At 39.6% G+C, this 20,211-nt stretch overlaps 1 protein-coding gene across 2 annotated transcripts in view; it reads right to left on the bottom strand.

Moving 5' to 3' along the window:
• Positions 1-20,211, bottom strand: part of IFT88 (intraflagellar transport 88) — a 131,919-nt gene that overhangs the window by 56,469 nt on the left and 55,239 nt on the right. For both annotated transcript variants that reach the window (XM_042977811.1, XM_042977735.1), the window contains exons 15-16: positions 9,296-9,395; positions 4,842-4,928 (exon numbers count right to left, since the gene is read on the bottom strand). In XM_042977811.1, coding sequence (XP_042833745.1) covers positions 4,842-4,928; positions 9,296-9,395 — 187 coding nt within the window. The remainder of the gene's footprint in view (positions 1-4,841; positions 4,929-9,295; positions 9,396-20,211) is intronic.

The following is a 20,211-nucleotide window of genomic DNA, read 5'->3' as shown; positions in this document are numbered from 1 at the left end:
ATTCTGGACATTTCATAATAAACACAACCGTATAACATGCGGCTTTTTTGTTTGGCTTCTTTGCTTAGCAGAATGTTTTCAAGGTTCATCCATGTTGTACTATGCATCGGTATTTCATTCCTGTTCATCGCTGAATAATATCCCATTGTATGGATAGGCCACATTTTGTTTATCCATTCACTGTTGATGGACACCTGGATTGTGCCCTCCCACTTTCGTTTATTATGAATAATGCTGTTATGAATATTCATGTATTTGTGTGGACTCTGAACTTTGATATAAAAATTGATACTTAGGGGCGCCTGGGTGGCTCAGTCAGTTAAGCGTCCGACTTCGGCTCAGGTCACGATCTCGCGGTATGTGAGTGTGAGCCCCGCATCGGGCTCTGTGCTGACGGCTCAGAGCCTGGAGCCCGTTTCAGATTCTGTGTCTCCCTCTCTCTCTGACCCTCCCCCGTTCATGCTCTGTCTCTCTCTGTCTCAAAAATAAATAAATGTTAAAAAAAAAAAATTGATACTTAAAAGTGGGGTGCTACTGTCATAAAAAACTCAAAACATAAAAACCTTGTCTTTTGGACTAGGCAGCAGGCAAAATCTGGAAAGCACTAGAGCCATAGTAGTGGAGGATGGAGAAGGAGTAAGGCATTGTTATCAGAGGCTAGATAAAGGGCAAGTCATGTTTTGCAGTCATAAAACTGGGAAAACTGCCATCTACACTGACTTGGAAGACAGAACGTGTACTTAGTAAATATGTGCGTGCGGCCAAGGAGATTTCTGAGCAGGAGGTTAAAAGTGCCAATTAATTTACTTTAATTGGGTCTGATAAGGTACAGTGAGAGAGGAGCTTAAGAGAAAACTTCAGATTTTCCAACTAGAGTTTGGCAGAAATATAGAAAAACAAGGACGTGTTGGGCCAGAAAATAAAATTATTTCATGTCTCTAGTTTCTCTGGGCAGCAAGTCTCAGAGTAAGAACTGGTTGCAGGGCAGAGATCAGATCAAGGGTGTGGCTGTAATGCCCTTTGGAAACATCTCAGGAAGATTTAAGGTAGTGCCTGGCAAAGGAGGCACTCCTCTTTAAGGTAGAAAAAAGCTTCCAAATATCTTTGGGGCTCTGTGCCACAGCAGCCTCATGCACCTAAGTGGAAAGGGGTCTGTCTGCCTTGAAAACCACTGTGGATGTAGCTCTTGGGGCATGTGGGCACCCCAAATGAGATTTATAGGAAACCTGCCAAGTCTTTAAGGGAGTTGTACCAGTTTAAGCATTGCCAGCTTGGATTAAAGGGACAGACCGTCCAAAATGAAAGACAGCCTCCGGGTCCCCAATTTTTCTGGGCAGAAAGCAGGCTAAGAAAGTTAATCAGCTGCAAATACAGGTTATTTTTTCTGTAAAAGGAAGTGTTCCCAGAATGCAGAGCCAAAAGCCACAAGAGACCAAAGGATTAGGGCACCACTCCCAGGGATCAGAGCTGAGCCCTACCTAAGGAACGTCCCCTTCCTCACTTTCGGGGGCGTGGACCACATGTGCTTAGCTAGATGTCTGACCCACTAAGGACTAATGGGTGTGAGGTGCCTCCATCTCACCCCTTTGGAACAAGAGTATCTATTACAGTGACCCTACTCTTATCTCATCGGAGGATGTGAAGTGTATGGGAGACACGGTGTGTTTTCCTGTTCGCAGACCTTTGGGTCAAGAGGACCTGCACCTGAGAAAGCCCACCTCTATCTAGACCCCAAGCAGACGATGGCTCTTGGGCCTGATGCTGTGACAGGTGAGACTATGAGAGTCCCTGGAGGGCTGAGTACATTTTGCATATGGAAAGGATACCCTGAATGCAGGCAGTGACAGATCATTAAAATAGTGGCCCCAAAGGATCACACCTCCCAGTATTCAGGCCCTTGAATGGTTCTCTCCCGTGTTGGTTTTGCCCAGTAAGATAACAACAAATTCAACGCACACAGGAGCCTGGTAACCACCTGAGTGCACTGGGGTCTCCTCTCGTGGACCCTGCCCCACGTAAGAAGGCTGGGCTCTCCCCTGCTGGAGGAGGAGGTGGAGGAACGAGATGCTGGTCAACGGCTCAGCTAAGTCTCACATGTGAGGGAAGCATTTGGACCATGCTGCCTCAGTCAAACTTCAGATGATGGCAGCAGGATGTGTGACCCCGGGCCAGATCAGCAGAAGGACCACCCAAGTGAGCCCAGCCTGTTCAGGTAGAATGTGAGGAAATACACAGTTATTTTAGCCACTACATTTTGGGGCAGCTTATTCCAGAGCAACAGAAACTGATACAACCACATACTAGGTACCAATAATATATGTTCAATATATATCATATACCAGGCCCATTACGTTGCCTCAAAATAACCATTTTCCCAAGAACTACGTGCAACAAACTATTGATCAGATACTCTGATAGCTCTGCTCAGTCGCCTAAATCTAGCTATTTTTCTTTCTTTTTAAAAAATCTTCTTGGTCTCCTCCCACACATTCATCAAACTTGGTCAAGATCTGGTCGCTAATTAAACCATTTGCACGAAATTTACAAGTGATCTTCTAAATTCCAATGTAATGACTGTAATGGAGACCATGCTTCAGCCCCCAGACCTGTCCTTCAGAAGTGCTGGGAATGCTGCTGGCCACGGCCTCAGCTGTCAGCCCACTCTGTGAATTACTCCAGCCCCATGAGAAAGAGGTGCCTTGCCCAAAGCTGCACCCCCTTCCTGGTGAGCAGGCTGACTCCAGTGACTGGGTGATGCGGAGGCACAAAGGCCCCGGCCCCCTCACCGCAGTGGGGGACAGGGCTGCACAGCCATCCCAAGTCAGGGGGTCCCGCAGAGTTGGCTAAGGACTGTGCTGACTGCATCACAGCCCAATCTCCCCCTCCTCCACTCTGTGACGCTTCCAACCCTTCTCACTGACGTACTGATCCAAAGAGATCTGCCCCGGAAACTGCATCCTGGCTAATGTCCAGCTCGGAGTTTGCTGTCTCACCAGCAAAAGTGCCTCTCCTAGCCTTCGTTCTCATGGACTACCTCTCTGATTTCAATGTCATATACTTCCTCTTTGTGCCTTCCTTTTTTCCTTTACTTCAAAGGCATCATACCTTTCCCATCTTCTTGATCTGATTCTTATTTTTGCCTCTTTAATGTACGTGAATCCCAAAATCAGTTCTCAGTTCTGTGCTACACTCTCGCCCCTGGAGATACCCTCCATCATCTTAGTTCAGGCTGCTATAGCAAATACCACAGACTGGCTTAAACAGCAAGCGTTTATTTCTCATAGTTCTGGAGGCTGGGAGATCCCAGATCAAGATGCTGGCCAATGTGGTGTCTGCTGAGAGCCACTTCTTGGTTTGCAGGAGGACACCTTGCTGTGTCCTCAGGGGGAGAGGGCTCTGGTTCCTTCTCTTCTAATAAGGGCGCTAATCCCATCAGGGGACCTGCTCTCATGACTTCATCTAACCCTAAGTATCTCTCCAAGTCCCTCCAAATACAGTCACATTTGGGCTTCAACATATAAATTTGGTTGGGGGAGGAGGACACACACGATCAGCCCATAGCATCTATTATCAAAGCTCTGACCTCTACGCAGACAATTATCAAATCATCTCTATCCCTGATTTCCCATCTGAGATCAGTTCCACATGCTTGTTGGCCATTACTATTTAAATATATCACCACTGTAGGGGCTCCTGGGTGGTTCAGTCGGTTGAGCCTCCAACTTCGGCTCAAGTCATGATCTCACGGTTCATGAGTTCAAGCCCCGCGTCGGGCTCTGTGCTGACAGCTCGGAGCCTGGAGCCTGCTTCGGATTCTGTGTCTCCCTCCCCCACTCACACTCCATCTCTCTCTCTCTCTCTCTCCCTCTCTCTCTCTCTCTCTCAAGAATAAACATAAAAATTTTTTAAATAAATATATATATACATATATCACCACTGCTACAAAAAATCTTAAAAACATATTAGAAAAAAACTCAGCATCTTTCTCCCTAATCTGCAGCCTCCTCTCAACCTGCACCTGGCACCACTCTCTTGCCAGTAGGCTTAAAATACTGCTGTCATTCCTCACCAGTGGTCTTGATCTCTTTTCCATCACAACAGAGTAGGGGTAAAATTTCCACCATTAACAGTAGTTCAGCACGGCAGTGATTCTCAGTGGCGCACCGACCAGAAGTTCCAAGACGAACTGAGAACGTGGTTTAACTAAATATAGTGATCCTTATGTTCACATCCTCTCCCACCTTTCCTGTCTCTGTGCTTTTGTTCATCCCTTTAGTCTCCCCAAAATTAAAATGTTTTGTGCCTTCTCTGAATTTCTGAAACACTTATTATCTCTACTTTCAACCAACCTTCCTTTCTTCCATCTGAGTCCACCCGCATGCCTCCTTTGTTCCAAATTAAGAAGCTCCCTTTTAGTGAGCTTTTAGACTTTTGGTATTCCCCACGATTGGGATCCGGCCGATGCTCAAAGTAGGCTTCTTATAGATGACACCGTACCTTACGTAAATCATGTAACCTGAGCCATCACTTTCTTTACATGGTGCTGAAACCGATCTCTAGCCCACCTCGCAGATCCGCACTGTGTAATTTTCTGAGTGATGTTTACCCACCATAATTTTTCCCCTTCCCTTCTTCTTCTGAGATGGTCCTCTCACTCATATCCATAAACTCAACCCCTGGCCCAGAACTTGTCATGATCAGACCTCTAGGCACCCCATTCTACTAACATTCTCTACCAGTCTTCTTTGGAGCTTCTCTCTAGCCATGCTCTTCGGGGAGAAATTTAGCAACATAAAAACACCACATCATCCACTCTTAGTTGTAAAAGCACCGGAACTTACCAAATAATACAGAAATGAGAGGTTGGTTGCAGCTGCACTTTTCACTCTACTGTCCTTTTTTTCAAACATTTTTAAGGTCTCCACAGCCTAGAAATGAAATATCTGGACGTTACGATCATTGTAATAGGACGGTATCCGGGCTTAAGGCTGCTGTAAAGACCATTGTGTCTTGAGTGTCACACCAGGGGAGGACACAAAGGGAAGGGACTGATATGGTCAAGAAAACAGACGACAGAATGAGAATTTCATCTGAGAATCGGCATTTATAAAAAAGGACACAGCAAAACTAAAAGTGCAATAACTGAAATGAAGAACTTAACTGAGAGGTTTCACAGTAGGGTAGGTACAGCCAGAGAGTAGTAAATATTGCGCCTTGTGAGTCTTATGACACGGTTTAGTGTCTATCCTGCATAATGGGGTGTAAGTGAGGTTTTTACCTAAAGGACACAATCAAATTTACTCTTTGCAAATCAGAATTTCTGCTTTTGGCTATCAGAGATCAGCCTACAGAAGACCATTCTACAGAGAACAATTAGAAAATTTATATTAAAATACTAAAAATATCTTTGGAAGGCACTACGGCACTACTGAGACAACCAGGATCTGAAGGTCAAGATCCCAGAAAATGTTCAGACTAAATAAGCAAAGGAAAAGAAGAGATGAAAAAAGGTCTCAGATGAAAAAAAGAGACATATGGGAACATAGCAAAAAGGTCTAAGACAAACATAACTGGAACTCCAGAAAGGAAAGAAAGACTAATGGTCGAGAATTTTTCCAAAACTGATGACAGAAACTAATTCTGGGACTACGACAAAAAATTATCTCAAGTAGTTCCAAATATAATTATACTTTCAAGCCATGAGAAATGAAAGTACATTTTTAACCACTTGACAGGTCTGAGACCATCCTAACCAAACAGGATATTTGGAATGGTCAGACACCTTACATGAGAAGTGAGTACTCAATCTAGAAATGCCTGAGAAATAACAGGAAAAAAAGCAGGTAAAGGCAATGGGTTTTCCTTCCTTCCTTCAAGATACATATACTGAACAGAAAATGCATGGCTTTGGGCACTTTCTGCTCTTGGAGAGAGTGGAGTCCAACCAAAAACGCTGCTTTAGTTTTTACGATGCTCACAAGCTGCTGCTGGTGAAAATATCTTGACAAATCTGTGTGCTGTGAAAGTGTCTGACCCCAAACGAAGCCTCGAGTATAGCACCATTTAGTGTGCTGACTCAATTTTTTTAAGGATACATTCTACATATGTAGGTTCCAATAGAAGTAATTATTCTTTTCAAGTTTTTTTGTTTGTTTGTTTTCTGAGAGAGAGAGTGCACGCGCAGGGGAGGGGCAGACGAAAGGGGAGAGGGAGAGCGAGAATCGCAAGCAGGCTCCATGCCCAGAGCAGAGCCCAATGCAGGGCTCAACCCCATGACCATGATATCATGATCTGAGCCAAAATCAAGAATCACATGCTCAACCGACTGAGTCACCCAGGTGCCCCTCTTTTCAAAGGTTTTTGATTAAAGAAAATCACTGAAGTTTCTAGGCTAGTAGTTCATAATTCCACAAAGAAGAAAAAAGACCCCAACATCATATGCTCACTTTTGAGATTCTCTTTCTCACTTACTTTCTTGGAAGGATCTTCTGCAGAACTGCCAAGAAGTTCCTAAAACGCACTTCAGAAATTACTGCTACTTATGTTGTTCATCCTATAGGAGTTATCTCATTGACTCTTTATACAACGTCCATGGCTATTAATGTAAAAGTCACTGCTGTTTTGAATCTCTAAGTTTTATAAGATACATTTCACTTTGAGTAAGAATTCTGAGGTTTTAAACTTTAGTTTTAGATTGTGTCAAAATAAATGTATGTGTTAATTTAAAATATAAGGCACATGAGTAGGTGTAACTCATGTATCCATTAAATTCTCAAAAGTAAAGTGTAGAGAGAAAATAATCAGTTTTCTGATATTTATGAAATCTGTAAGTAGATTATCAAAAGCAAGCTAACAACAACAATTAAAAAAAATGGAATGGGGCACCTGGGTGGCTCAGTCGGTTGGGCATCCGACTTCGGCTCAGGTCATGATCTCGCGGTCCGTGAGTTCGAGCCTCGCGTCACGCTCCGTGCTGACAGCTCAGAGCCCGGAGCCTGTTTCAGATTCTGTCTCCCTCTCTCTCTGACCCTCCCCCGTTCATGCTGTCTCTCCCTGTCTCAAAAATAAATAAACGTTAAAAAAATTAAAAAAAAAATGGAATGCCATATAGTAGTTTAGCTTACATCATTCCTTTTAGAAACAGCTATTCATACTATTAATAAAGCTATTAATAAAGTGCCTTAGATGTGGCGTCTGGGTGGCTCAGTTGGTTAAGCATCCAGCTCTTGGTTTTGGCTCTGGTCATGATCTTGTGGTTTTGTGAGTTCAAGCCCTGCACTGGGCTCTGCACTCGCAGCGCATAGCCTGCTTGGGATTCTTTCTCTCGTTTTCTCTCTCCCCCTCTCTCCCTCCCCCACTCACACTATCTCTTTATCTCTCCCTTTTCTCTCTCCCTTTTCTCTCCCTCCCCCACTCACACTACCTCTTTCTCTCTTAAAATAAAGAAACTTAAAAAAACGTTTTTTAAGTGTCTTAGATTTAAAAATTTTCATCTTTATTAATTTGCGGCTCACTGTTAACAAGACTTTAAGACTACATATAACACCAAGTTATTCTCCCCACAAAAAGGTTACTATGAATTCAAATAATATGTAAAAAATGATGCAGTGCTACTATTTAAAATAACAGAAATATTTTGAACTTTAAAACATTCATTTAAAAACATCTGAGAGAATAAAAACATTTCATATTTAAAATTTCTAAACTATTCTAAAAATGCTATGTAACTATTCTAATAAAAGGAATATTTTCAAGATTTTTTGCTTTGAAATGGGTGGTTTTCAAAACCGTTCTTTTACACATTCAATGAATGCATAGCCAATATTTGTTTTTAAATTTTTTTTTAAATAGGCTCCACGACCAATGTGGGGCTTGAATTCATGACCCTGAGATCAAAAGCCACATGCTCTACCAACTGAGCCAGCTAGGCAACCCCCAATATTACTGTTTTTAAAAATAAAATATATTATAGGGATGCCTGGGTGGCTCAATCAGTGGAGCGTGTGACTCTTGATCTCGGGGTTGTGAGTTCGAGTCTCATGTTGGGTGTGGAAATTACATAAAAATAAAAATCTTTAAAAATTCAATTAATTAAAATAAAATAACATCGATTCCTTTACCAGTGAAACTGATAAAAGTGTACCAATAAAATTAAATTTAGCTATAAACAGAAAAACAAATTGTTAATTTGGGTTGTGTTTTCTTTTCTCCCCCCCACAAACAATTAGGAAAATAGATATATTTTCATTTTGGCTTTCTTTCCCGACTGATGCCATCTAAGCTACTGGTTTCTGCATTCCACTGCATCTGTCCACACATGATCACGGGCCTTCAGCCCAAACTACTTCATTTCATCTACCTTTGGCTTTTTATGGATTTTTTCTCTATTACAAAGGTGACTACAAAGCAGAACTACCATCACAAAGAACCACACTCTGAGATTTCAGCATCTTTACTTAGCTACAGAAGTATAACCTCATATTAGAAGGTATATATTTTTCTCTTTTACTTGAATCGTAAATAAAGTAGTCCTCGTCAAATGGTCATTATGAGTTATGTCAACCCAATCCCTTTTAACCTAACAGTGTTCCTTTCAACTAAGGTTTATTATACCCACCTCATCATACTTACAATATACAAACAAAAGAAACACAAAGTCAAAGCAGCAATGTTGAAAAGAAAGCAGAAATTACATTTTTAAAACATAAGTAAACTAATTAAAATCTTGAAAATGCAAATGGAACACAAAATATTTTAAAGACTACGGAGGGGGGAGCACCCATTCCATCTTGACCCAAGGCAGCAAGGTAGCAGTGATACCAGCAAGATGTCCTGGAGGACTGTGAAATTGTGCTTAGCAATGGGACCCTTTTATGCCCAAAGCAATGTTCCAGAGTAAACCAAATACACAGGTCACAGGAAAGCTCTCTGGTGAAGACAGGACAATGGAAGCACCATGCTGCTAGTTGGGCTCTTGGCCTTCCCTGCCTCTAAAAAACCTTACAGGTTTAGAGAACAGTTTGAAAACCTCTAGGGGAAAAGTTGTTCCCTGGACTAGAACATGGTTTAGTAATTTAGGAACCATGCGTTACATGAAAAGTATTTACGCTGGGACGAAGAGGACAAACAGGTCAAAATTAAAGTAATACTATATTAATAGAAATTATGTTAACACAAATAAAAATATTACTCAACTTCAGAATAATCACAGATGACAATATTCTAGAAGCAGTTTCCCAATATTATTGCTTTGACCAATTAACATATAAAACGTCTAAAACTTTAAAAAACTTACTTGGTTAAAGTCCTTTTGTCTCAAGTACGTAATTGCTTTGTTTATTTCCAGATCATTTGCTAGCTCTACATACTGAGAGGCTTTCACAACTTCAACACACCTATGATGTAAAGCATAAAAAAAAGTTACTTTGTTTTGGCATTTTTATGTTGCTGGCAGCTTCCTTAAAACTGACTTTTCAAAAAAATTTTAAAGTGTCCCTAGCACTATCTAAGGCTAAGCACTTGATTTCTTCCGATGCAGGCAGTAAGTTACTAAATTCTTCAGTTCTAAACTGATTTTTTTTTTCACTCAACTACTGATTTTTTTACCCAACTTTTCATTAGCTTGTTGTCACTTCTAATTATTTATGGTATTTTAAATGATTTATATCCATAGTCTCATTTTTAACTTAACTACTAAAACAATTTTAATTTGTAACAGGTAAAAGTATTTCTATGTATTTTTTCATCTTAAATGCTCCAATGGTGAGAAAAATTCTATAGAATTTGTAGAGTATGTTTAAGTTTTGTGTCCAAACTTGACGATTATAGATCTGTTCCCCAAAGGACACAGAACGCTTGTTTTTAACTATATACCAGGCACTGCATTAATTCCTTCATAAGCATTATCACACTTAATAGTTTTTTTTTAATGCTTAGTTTTCTAGAGAGAGCGAGAGAGAGAGAGAGAGAGCGCACACATGCACGTGAGCAGGGGAGGGGCAGAGAGAGAGGGAGAGAGAGTCCCAAGCAGGCTCTGCGCTGTCAGCGTAGAGCCTGACGCAGGGCTCGACCCCATGAACCTCGAGATCATGACCTGAGCCGAAATCAAGAGCCAGATGCTTAACCAACTGAGCCACCCAGGCGCTCCAGCATTATCACATTTAATCCCCACAACAACTCTGAAAGACAGGCATGCTCTCTGTTTTACAGATAGGAAAACGGAAGATCTGAGATCACACAGCTAGCAAACTGTCAAGTGAAAATTTGAAACCCAATTTTTATTGACAGCAAAACCCACTTCACCAAGACTTTCTTTCAAATTGAGGTCAACTGAAATCAGTTTAGTGGATCATGACGTTTATTTAAAAAAAGAGAAGAAGAAAATACTAAAGGGCAATACACATAGTAAGGGCAACGATTGTTTCATGCAACATGTTTCTGTAAACTATGTAAAATAAATGTCTGAGGTTCTGGTTCAAAAATGTTTCAAAGCCACTGGCCTGGACAAATAATTTGAAAACATTAAAGCAAAAGATCTCTTTCTTCAGGTAGAATCTTTCATTTTATCTTTGACTTATAAAAGAGCACTTCTGCTTGCAGTGGAGAGAGAGGACTTGAAGCCCTGCCTGCCCGGCCCCCCTTTGAATGGCCCTCTGTCCCCAGCCCCACCCCCAACAAAGGAGCCTGGAGACATGGCTAATGAGGGTGTGAGGGTTCCAAGCTAATAATCTGGAAACCACTGACACTTGTTGAATGTCTACTAGATGTCAGACATTATATACCAAATATACAGGGGCTAAAAAAGGATAAACAAAATATGGTTCATGCCCTTACAGGGGATGCAGACCAGTAAATTAAGTTCGTGTAAGAACTATTACAAAGGAACACAAGAATGCAGTGGCAGAGAATCTAAACCAGACTGGGGAAAGGCATTCTAGAGATATCTATACTCAGTTTGAAACTCAACTTTGTATTGCTTACAAGACACACACCTTAAATTAAGAACACAGAATCATCAAAAGTAAAGTGAAAATAAAAATACCACTTGGGAATGCAAGCTGGTGCAGCCACTCTGGAAAACAGGATGGAGGTTCCTCAAAAAACTAAAAATGGAGTTACCCTACGACCCAGCAACTGCACTACTAGGCATTTATCCAAGGGATACAGGTGTGCTCTTTCGAAGGGACACATGCACCCCATGTTTATAGCAGCACTATCGACAATAGCCAAAGTGTGGAAAGAGCCCAAATGTCCATCAAGAGATGAATCGATAAAGGAGATGTGGTATCTATATACAATGGAGTATTACTCGGCAATCAAAAAGAATGAAATCTTGCCATTTGCAACTACATGGATGGAACTGGAGGGTATTATGCTAAGTGAAATTAGTCAGAGAAAGACAAAAATCATAGGACTTCACTCATATGAGGACTTTAAGAGACAAAACAGATGAACATAAGGGAAGGGAAACAAAAGTAATATAAAAACAAGGAGGGGGACAAAACAGAAGAGACTCATAAATATGGAGAACAAACTGAGGGTTACTGGAGGGGTTGTAGGAGGGGGATGGGCTAAATGGGTAAGGGGCACTAAGGAATCTACTCCTGAAATCATTGTTGCACTATATGCTAACTAATTTGGATGTAAATTTTAAAAAATTTAAAAAAACAGAAAAAGAAATCCTCTTTGCGGCTTCCTAGGAGAAACAATGAAGATACCTTTGTTGAGACCCTTGGGAATGCTGGTGGAGGGGATTTCAGGATACTAGCAGATGCCTAGGGAGACAGAAATTCCTTCCAGAGATAGGAGAGAATTATGTCATGGAAGATGAGTTTGACCTTGGGATTTCAGCTTGGATAGAAAAAGAGCTTTTTTGAGAATAAACTCTGGGAGGGGGGAGGTTTCTGAATGCCCTCCAGGGCAGCTCTTGAGAACTTGTTCTAAATGTCCTGTAGAGAAGTTTCTAAAGCTAAAAGAGTATGGCTAACTCATCAGAGCCCCAAATAGCTGTATTCATCATGTAAAGTCAATTCAAGATCTTCAAGATTCAAGAGAAGTAAAGACAAAACAAAACAACTCTTTGGACTTAAAAGACACAAAGCTCAACACGTTAGGAAAACTCTCAAAAAAAAATGAAGTTCTGATAATAAAGTTATGAATGACTCTGAAAACAAAAAAAAAAAAAAAAAAAAAACCAGCACTGATCAATCTACCAGGGATATGCCTCTAAATCTTCATGCAACCAATAACATAATTTCAAAATAATATAAAGCAAAGTTAATAATCTAAAAGAAGAAATGTAGAAATCTACAACTGCAGTAAAAAACTTTTAACAGACCCCTCTCAATAGCTAAAAGAATAACCAAACAAAAATCAATAAGAATAAAATGACAAATTCCTCAAAAATGCACCTGATCCAAAGTGACACAAGAAAGTCAAAATAATCTTATAATTATTAAAAAAGTAGAATCTGTTTAATAAAACCCTCCCTATAAAGACAACTTTGAATGCAGACAGCTTTGCTAGTAAATTCCTCTATTTTTTTAATAAAGAAATAATACCAATCTCATAAACTGTTCCGGGGGGGGAACCACATCCAAACTTGTGATATAAAGTCATCTTACCCTTGTTAACAAAGTCAAAATCATTATTTTTTAAAATGTTTTATTTATTTTTGAGAAAGAGAGTGAGCGGGGGAGAGGCAGAGAGAAAGAGAGCAAGACAGAGAATCTGAAGCAGCCTCCATGCTATCAGCACAGAGCCCGATGCAGGGCTCAAACTTACGAGTTGTGAGACAGATCATGACCTGAGCTGAAGTCGGACGCGTAACTGACTGAGCCACCCAGGTACCCCCAGAGACATTATTTTTAAAAATACAAACCTCATCCTTCTCATTAATATGGATGGGAAAATGCTTAGGTACTGATTAGCAAATCAAATCCAGTGATATTTTAAAAGGATATTTTAAAAGGATATTTTAAAAGGATATTTTTAAAAGGATATTTAAAAGGATATTTTAAATCAACTGGAGTTAAATTGATAAGAATTGATAAAAATTCTTAGCCTGACCAGAAACAAAAGTAAAAATTCCTTAATTTGATAGAGTATTTACAAGAATCCAATAGCAAACATCATACATAATGGCAGGTTGTGAAAAGTTTTAACCCTGTGAATTCAGGAAAAAACAAAAATGCCTACTATATCACCACTTCTATTCAGCACTGAACTGGACATCACAGCCAGTGTAATGAAGCAAGAAAACAAACAGAAAGAAGCATAAAGATTGACTAGAAAGAAAGAAAAGTGCCATTATCTGCAGATAGAATAAATGTGTATTTAGATAACCCAAAAGAATCTAGAGATGACTATCTGAAAAAGTAAATTTATTAATAAGGTCAGTGGATAAATATCACTAAAATTCAACTGTATATCTACATACAAGAAATGCACAAGTAGAAAACAAAATTTTAAAACTATGCTGTATGCCATCAGAAACATCAAACGTGTAGGAATAAATGTAACAGAAGACATGCAGATCTCTAGACTTAAAACTAAAAAGTATTTCAAAGAAATTACAAAGACCTAAATGGAGGAATGTATTGTACTTACGGATTTGAAAAGTAAACATCTTAAAGATGTCAGTTCTCTCCAGCCTGATCATTGGATTTCAATAAAATCCCAATTATTTCCCCAGTAGGTCAAGAGAAGTGACAGACAAGCTGCAGACTAAAAGAAATCATTTGAAAAACACTGTCCAGACCTTCGCTAAGCTACTGTGCCGTACTGCTACCTTGGCGTCCATCTTGTTTGGCCACGTGGCCTGTTGGGACCAAAAACTAACACTAGCCTCTAACACAAGTACGTGTCCCAGGCAGCAATCTGTAGAGCACCAAGCAAATCTAAGTTCCTGATAGGACTTCCCCAAAAGTCCTTGTGATAAACAGTCTCCCCCACCTCCCAAGGCCTTCCCCTTATGCACCCCCTACACAGACCCTCATGGAGCTTCCTGACGCCCCTACTCTTTGGTTTGAATGGACCCATCTGGCCTTATGCCATGAGCCCCAGAACACTCCACCCACAGATGCTAGTAAGGCATGTGCCCCAGGTCCTGCCTCTCTCTGCCTGTATCTGCCTTGACTTCCCTGGGTGGCACTGCCAGGTATGCTGTGTACTTCCTCTAGGGTCTATAACAAACTTACCTCAGTTTCTCATGGCCGAGAATAATATTCCATTGTATGGTTATACCAGTACACAGCAATGAAAATGAACAAACCAGAGCTACATGCAACAACATTGCCAACTGCTATAGAGTAAAAGACACCAGACACAAAACAACAGGCATGGTACGAGTCCACCTATATAATGTTTAAAAGAATGCAAAACTAAATTATAGTGTTTAGGAATGCCTGGTTGTGTGGTTAAAGTATGTAGAAACGCTAGGAAGTGATTTACCATTTCTCTGGAGACACCTGTCACCCTTCAGAGTGGGAGGGGCAGGGTCTGGGATAGGCTCAGCAGAGCTTCTAAGGTGCTATGTTCTCTTCTTTAAATTTTTTTTTAACGTTTTTTTTTTATTATTTATTTTTGAGACAGAGAGAGACAGAGCATGAACGGGGGAGGGGCAGAGAGAGAGGGAGACACAGAATTGGAAGCAGGCTCCAGGCTCTGAGCCATCAGCCCAGAGCCCGACGCGGGACTCGAACTCACGGACCGCGAGATCGTGACCTGAGCTGAAGTCGGCCGCTTAACCGACTGAGCCACCCAGGCGCCCCTGGGTGTTCTCTTCTTTAAATGTTATTTATCTAAGCTATGTAATGACATAGGTGTTTGCTGTGTGATAAATCACTGAGCTGATGTTATTATTTTGTACAATTTTTATGTGCTTTACATTACACCACAAGGTTAAAAATAATTTTAACCCTATATTAAATGAATTAACAAAATATAGTAAGAATGGCAGAATGATATATAATTGAAAAATCCAAATAATGTCAAGACTGAATTTTCCTTTTTTATTTAAATTTTTAAAAATTAAAAAAAATTATATATATATATATAGATTCCTCAAGTGGGAGAGGGACAGAGGGAGAAAGAATTTTTAAAATTTTATTTAAATCCAAGTTAGTTAACATATAGTGTAATAATGGTTTCAGGAGTAGAATTTAGTGATTCATCACTTACATATAACACCCACTGCTCACCACAAGTGCCCTTCTTAGTGCCCATCACTCATTTAGCCCATCTGCCCACCAAACACCCCTCCAGCAACCCTCAGTTTGTTCTCTGAATTTAAGACTCTCCTATGGTTTGCCTGTTTTTAACTTATTTTTTCCTTCCCTACCCCTAGTTCATCTGTTTTGTTTCTTAAATTCCACATGAGTGAAATCATATATTATCTTTCTCTAACTTATTCAACTTAGCATAATACACTCTACTTCCAACCATGTTGTTGCAAATAATAAGATTTCATTCTTTTTGATTGCTGAGTAATATTCCATTGCGGGGGTGGGGGGTGGTGTGTGTGTGTGTGTGTGTGTGTGTGTGTGTGTGTATCATTTCTGTATCCATTCATCAGTCGATGGACATTTGGGCTCTCCACAGGTTGGCTATTATTGATAGTACTGCCATAAACATTGGGGTCCATATGCCCCTTCCAATCAGCATTTTTGTATCCTTTAGATAAACACTACAATGTGCAATTGCTGGGTCATAAGCTAGCTCTATTTTTAACTGTTTTGAGGAACCTTCATATTGTTTTCCAGAATGGCTGCACCAGTTTGCATTCCCACCAGCTGTGCAAAAGTGTTCCCCTTTCTCTGCATCCTCGCTAACATCTGTTGTTTCCCGAGTTGTTAATTTTAGCCATTGTGACAGGTGTGAGGTGGTATCTCATTGCAGTTTTTTTTTTTAAATTTGTATTTACCTGATGATGAATGATGTTGAGCATCTTTTCATGTACCTGTTAGCCATCTGGATGTGTTCTTTGGAAAAGTGTTCATTCATGTCTTTGGTCCATTTTTCACTGGATTATTTGTTTTTTGGGTTTTGAGTTTGATAAATTCTTTATAGATTTTGGATACTAACCCTTTATCTGATACATCATTTGCAAATATCTTCTCCCATTCCATTGGTTGCCTTTTAGTTTTGTTGATGGTTTCCTTCACCATGCAGAAGCTTTTTATCTTGATGAGGTCCCAGTAGTTCATTTTTGTTTTTGTTTCCCTTGACTTCAGAGATATGTCTAATTAGAAATTGCTGCAGCCAAGGTCAAAGAGGTTGTTGCCTGTTTTCTCCTGTAGGATGATGGTTTCCTGTCTCACATTTGTCTTTTATCGATTTTGAGTTTATTTTTGTGTATGGTGTAAGAAAGTGGTCCAGATTCATTCTTCTGCAGGTCTCTGTCCAGTTTTCCCAACACCATTTGCTGAAGAGACTGTTTCTTCCATTGGATAGTCTTCCCTGCTTGTCAAAGATTAGTTGGCTATAGATGTGTGGGTCTACTTCTGGGTTCTCTATTCTGTTCCATTGATCTCTGCATCTGTTTTTGTGCCAGTACCATACTTTCTTGATGATTACAGGTTTGTAACACAACTTGAAGTCCAAAATTGTGATGCCTCCAGCTTTGGTTTTCTTTTTCATCATTACTTTGGCTATTCAGGGTCTTTTCTGGTTCCATACAAATTTTATGATGGTTTGTCCTAGCTCTTGAGGAATGCTGGTATTATTTTGATAGGGATTGCATTGAATATGTAGATTGCTTTGGGTAGCATCAACATTTTAACAGTATTTGTTCTAACCCATGAGCATGGAATGCCTTTCCATTTCTTTATGTCTTCTTTAATTTCTTCTATAAGCTTTCTATAGTTTTCAGCATACAGATCTTTTACCTCTTTGGTTATGCTTATTCCTAGGTATTTTATGGGTTTTGGTACAATTGTAAATGAGATCGATTCCTTGATTTCTCTTTCTGCTGCTTCATTATTGGTGTATAGAAATGCAACTGATATCTGTACATAGATTTTATATCCTGCGACTTTGCTGGATTCATGTATCAGTTCTAGAAGTTTTTAGGTGGAGTCTTTTGGGTTTTCTAAAAGGAAAACAGGGTTTTCACTCTGTGAAGAGTGAAAGTTTGACTTTTTCCTTGCTAATCTGTATGCTTTTTCTTTCTTTTTGTCTGATTGCTGAGGCTAGGACTGCCAACACTGTGTTGAACAGTGGTGAGAGTGGACATCCCTGTTGTGTTCCTGATGTTAGGGGGAAAGCTCTCAGTTTTCCCCTTGAGGATGATATTAGCTGTTGGTCTTCTGTACACGGCCTTTAGGATGTTGAGGTATGTTCTTTCTATGCCTACTTTCTTGAGGGTTTCTATCAAGAAAAGATGCTGTATTTTGTTAAATGCTTTTTCTGCATCTATCAAGAGGATCATATGATTCTTACCCTTTCTTTTATTAATGTGATATATCACATTGATTTGTGGATATTGAACAAGCCCTGCAGCCCAGGAATAAATCCCACTTGATCATGATGAATAATTCTTTAAATGTATTGTTGGATTCGGTCTGCTAGTATCTTGTTGAGAATTTTTGCATCCATGTTCATCACGGAGATTGGTCTGTGGTTTTCCTCTTTAGTGGGGACTTTGGTTTTGGAATCAAGGTAATGCTGGCCTTGAATGAGTTTGGATGTTTTCCTTCCATTTCTATTTTTTGGAACAGCTTCAAAAGAATAGGTGTTAAGTCTTCTTTAAATGTTTGGTAGAATTCCCTGGAAAGCCATCTGGCCCTGGACTCCTGTTTGTTAGGAGATTTTTGATTACTAATTCAATTTCTTCACTGGTTATAGCTCTGTTCAAATTTTCTATTTCTTCCTGATTCAGTTTTGGTAGTTTATGTTTCTAGGAATTTTTCCATTTCTTCCAGATTGCTCAATTTGTTGGTATATAATTGTTCATAATATTCTCTTATTATTGTTTGTATTTCTACAGTGTTGGTTGTGATGTCTCTGCTTTCATTCATGATTTTATTTATTTTGGTCCTTTCCTTTTTCTTTTTAATAAATCTGGCTAGGGGTTTATCAATTTTGTTAATTCTTTCAAAGATCCAGATCCTGTTTTCGTTGATCTGTTCTGCTGTTTTGTTTTGTTTTTTTAATATCATTGGTTTCTGCTCTAATCTTTATTATTTCCCTTCTACTGCTGTTTCGGGGCTTTATTTGCTGTTATTTTTCCATTTTCCAGCTCCTTTGGGTGTTAAGATTAGGTTGTGTATTTGAGACATTTCTTCCTTCTTTAGGAAGGCCTGGATTGCTATATACTTCCCTCTTATGACTGCCTTTGCTACATCCCAGAGGTTTTGGGCTGTCATGTTTTCATTTTCACTGGCTTCTATGTACTTTTTCATTTCCTCCTTAATTTCTTGGTTAACCCATTCTTTCTTTAGTAAAATGTTCTTTAATCTCAAAGTATTCGTGGTCTTTCCAATTTTTTTCTTGTGATTGATTTCTATAGAAGTTTCATAGTGTTATAGTCTGAAAATATGCAAGGGATGATCTCAATCTTTTTGTACTTGCTGAGGGCTGATTTGTGCCACAGCATGTGATCTATTCTGGAGAATGTTCCATGTACACTTGAAAAGAATGTGTATTCTGATGCTTTGGGATGAAATATTCTGAATGTAAACTGTTAAGTCCATCTGGTCCAGTGTGCCATTCAAAGCCAGTGTTTCCTTGTTGGTTTTCTGCTTAGGTGATCTGTCCATTGCTATAAGTGGAGTGTTAAAGTCCCCTACTATTATGGTATTATTATCAATGAGTTTACGTTTGTGATTAATGGACTTATATGTTTGGGTGTTTCTTTGTTGGGGGCATAAATATTTACAACTGTTAGATCTTACTGGTGGATAGACCCCTTAGTTATATGATATAATGCCCTTCTTCACCTCTTGTTACAGTCTTTGTTTTAAAATCCAGTTTGTCTGGGGGCGCTGAGGTGGCTCGGTTATTTGAGCATCCAACTTCGGCTCAGGTCATGATCTCAGTTTCTGCGTTCGAGCCCTGCATCGGGCTCGCTGCTGTCAGTGCAGAGCCCACTTTGGATCCTCTGTCCCCCCCTCTCTCTGACCTTCCCCACTTGCTCTCTGTCTCTCTCGTAAATAAATAAACATTAAAATCTAGTTTGTCTGATAGAAGTATGGCTACTCCAACTTTCTTTTGATGTCCATTAACATGATAAATGGTTCTCCATCCCCTTACTTTCAATCTTCCAGGTGTCTAAAATGAGTCTCTTGTAGGCAGCATATAGATGGCCCTTTTTTTTTTTAATCCATTCTGATACCCTATGTCTTTTGATTGGAGCATTTAGTCCATTTACATTTAGGGTGATTACTGAAAAATATGAATTTAGTGCCATAGTGTTGCCTATAGAGTTGGAGTTTCTGGTGATGTTCTCCGATCCTTTCTAGTCTTTGTTGCTTTTGTCCTTTTTTGTTTCATTTTGTTTTTTCTCCACTCAAATAGTCCCCCTTAAAATTTCTTGAAGGGCTGGTTTAGTGATCACACACTCCTTTCATTTTTGTTTGTCTGGGAATCTCTTCATCGAGAGAGAGAGTCCTAAGCAGATTCCATGCTCAGTTTGGAGACTGACACGGGGCTCAATCCCACAACCGTGGGACAGTGACCTGAGCTGAAATCATGAGTCAGATGCTCAACCGAAAGAGCCACTCAGGTGCCTTTTTTTTAAATAGCCACATTAATATCATTTTAAAAAGTCTTTAATGTAAATCAGCCTCAAAAAGCTAGGTCTGAATGAATAGAAAAATAATAGTCTTTAAATTTCAAAACTGGTTCCCTTTTACTGAATGATTTAACATAAAATACAAGGAACTGGTCTAACGGCTCCAGGTCTAAGGTGAAACAGAAGACTCTATACTGAGTTCTGTCTTGATGATATAATATAAATATTATTCAAATGGAACAGAAATCCGATAGCTTAGTTTAAATGTTTCTTTATGTTAATTTCAAGTCCTAAAAATTATCCAGACATTGAGCAGATGTTATTTATATCTTAAAAAGCCTCTTCTTTAGTTTTTTACAAAGAACAAGACATTTGAGGAAAGCAGACACGGAGGAAGTATGACACCCACAAAGAACCATTATGGAATGTTTTCCTACATATGAAACATCTTGTAACCCCAGGCAAAGGCTCTGATGTTG

The sequence above is a fragment of the Panthera tigris genome, chromosome A1 (assembly GCF_018350195.1).
Source record: "Panthera tigris isolate Pti1 chromosome A1, P.tigris_Pti1_mat1.1, whole genome shotgun sequence".
NCBI lineage: Eukaryota > Metazoa > Chordata > Mammalia > Carnivora > Felidae > Panthera > Panthera tigris.
Note: the sequence above shows the minus strand (reverse complement) of the source record. Positions and strands in the feature narration are given on the sequence as shown.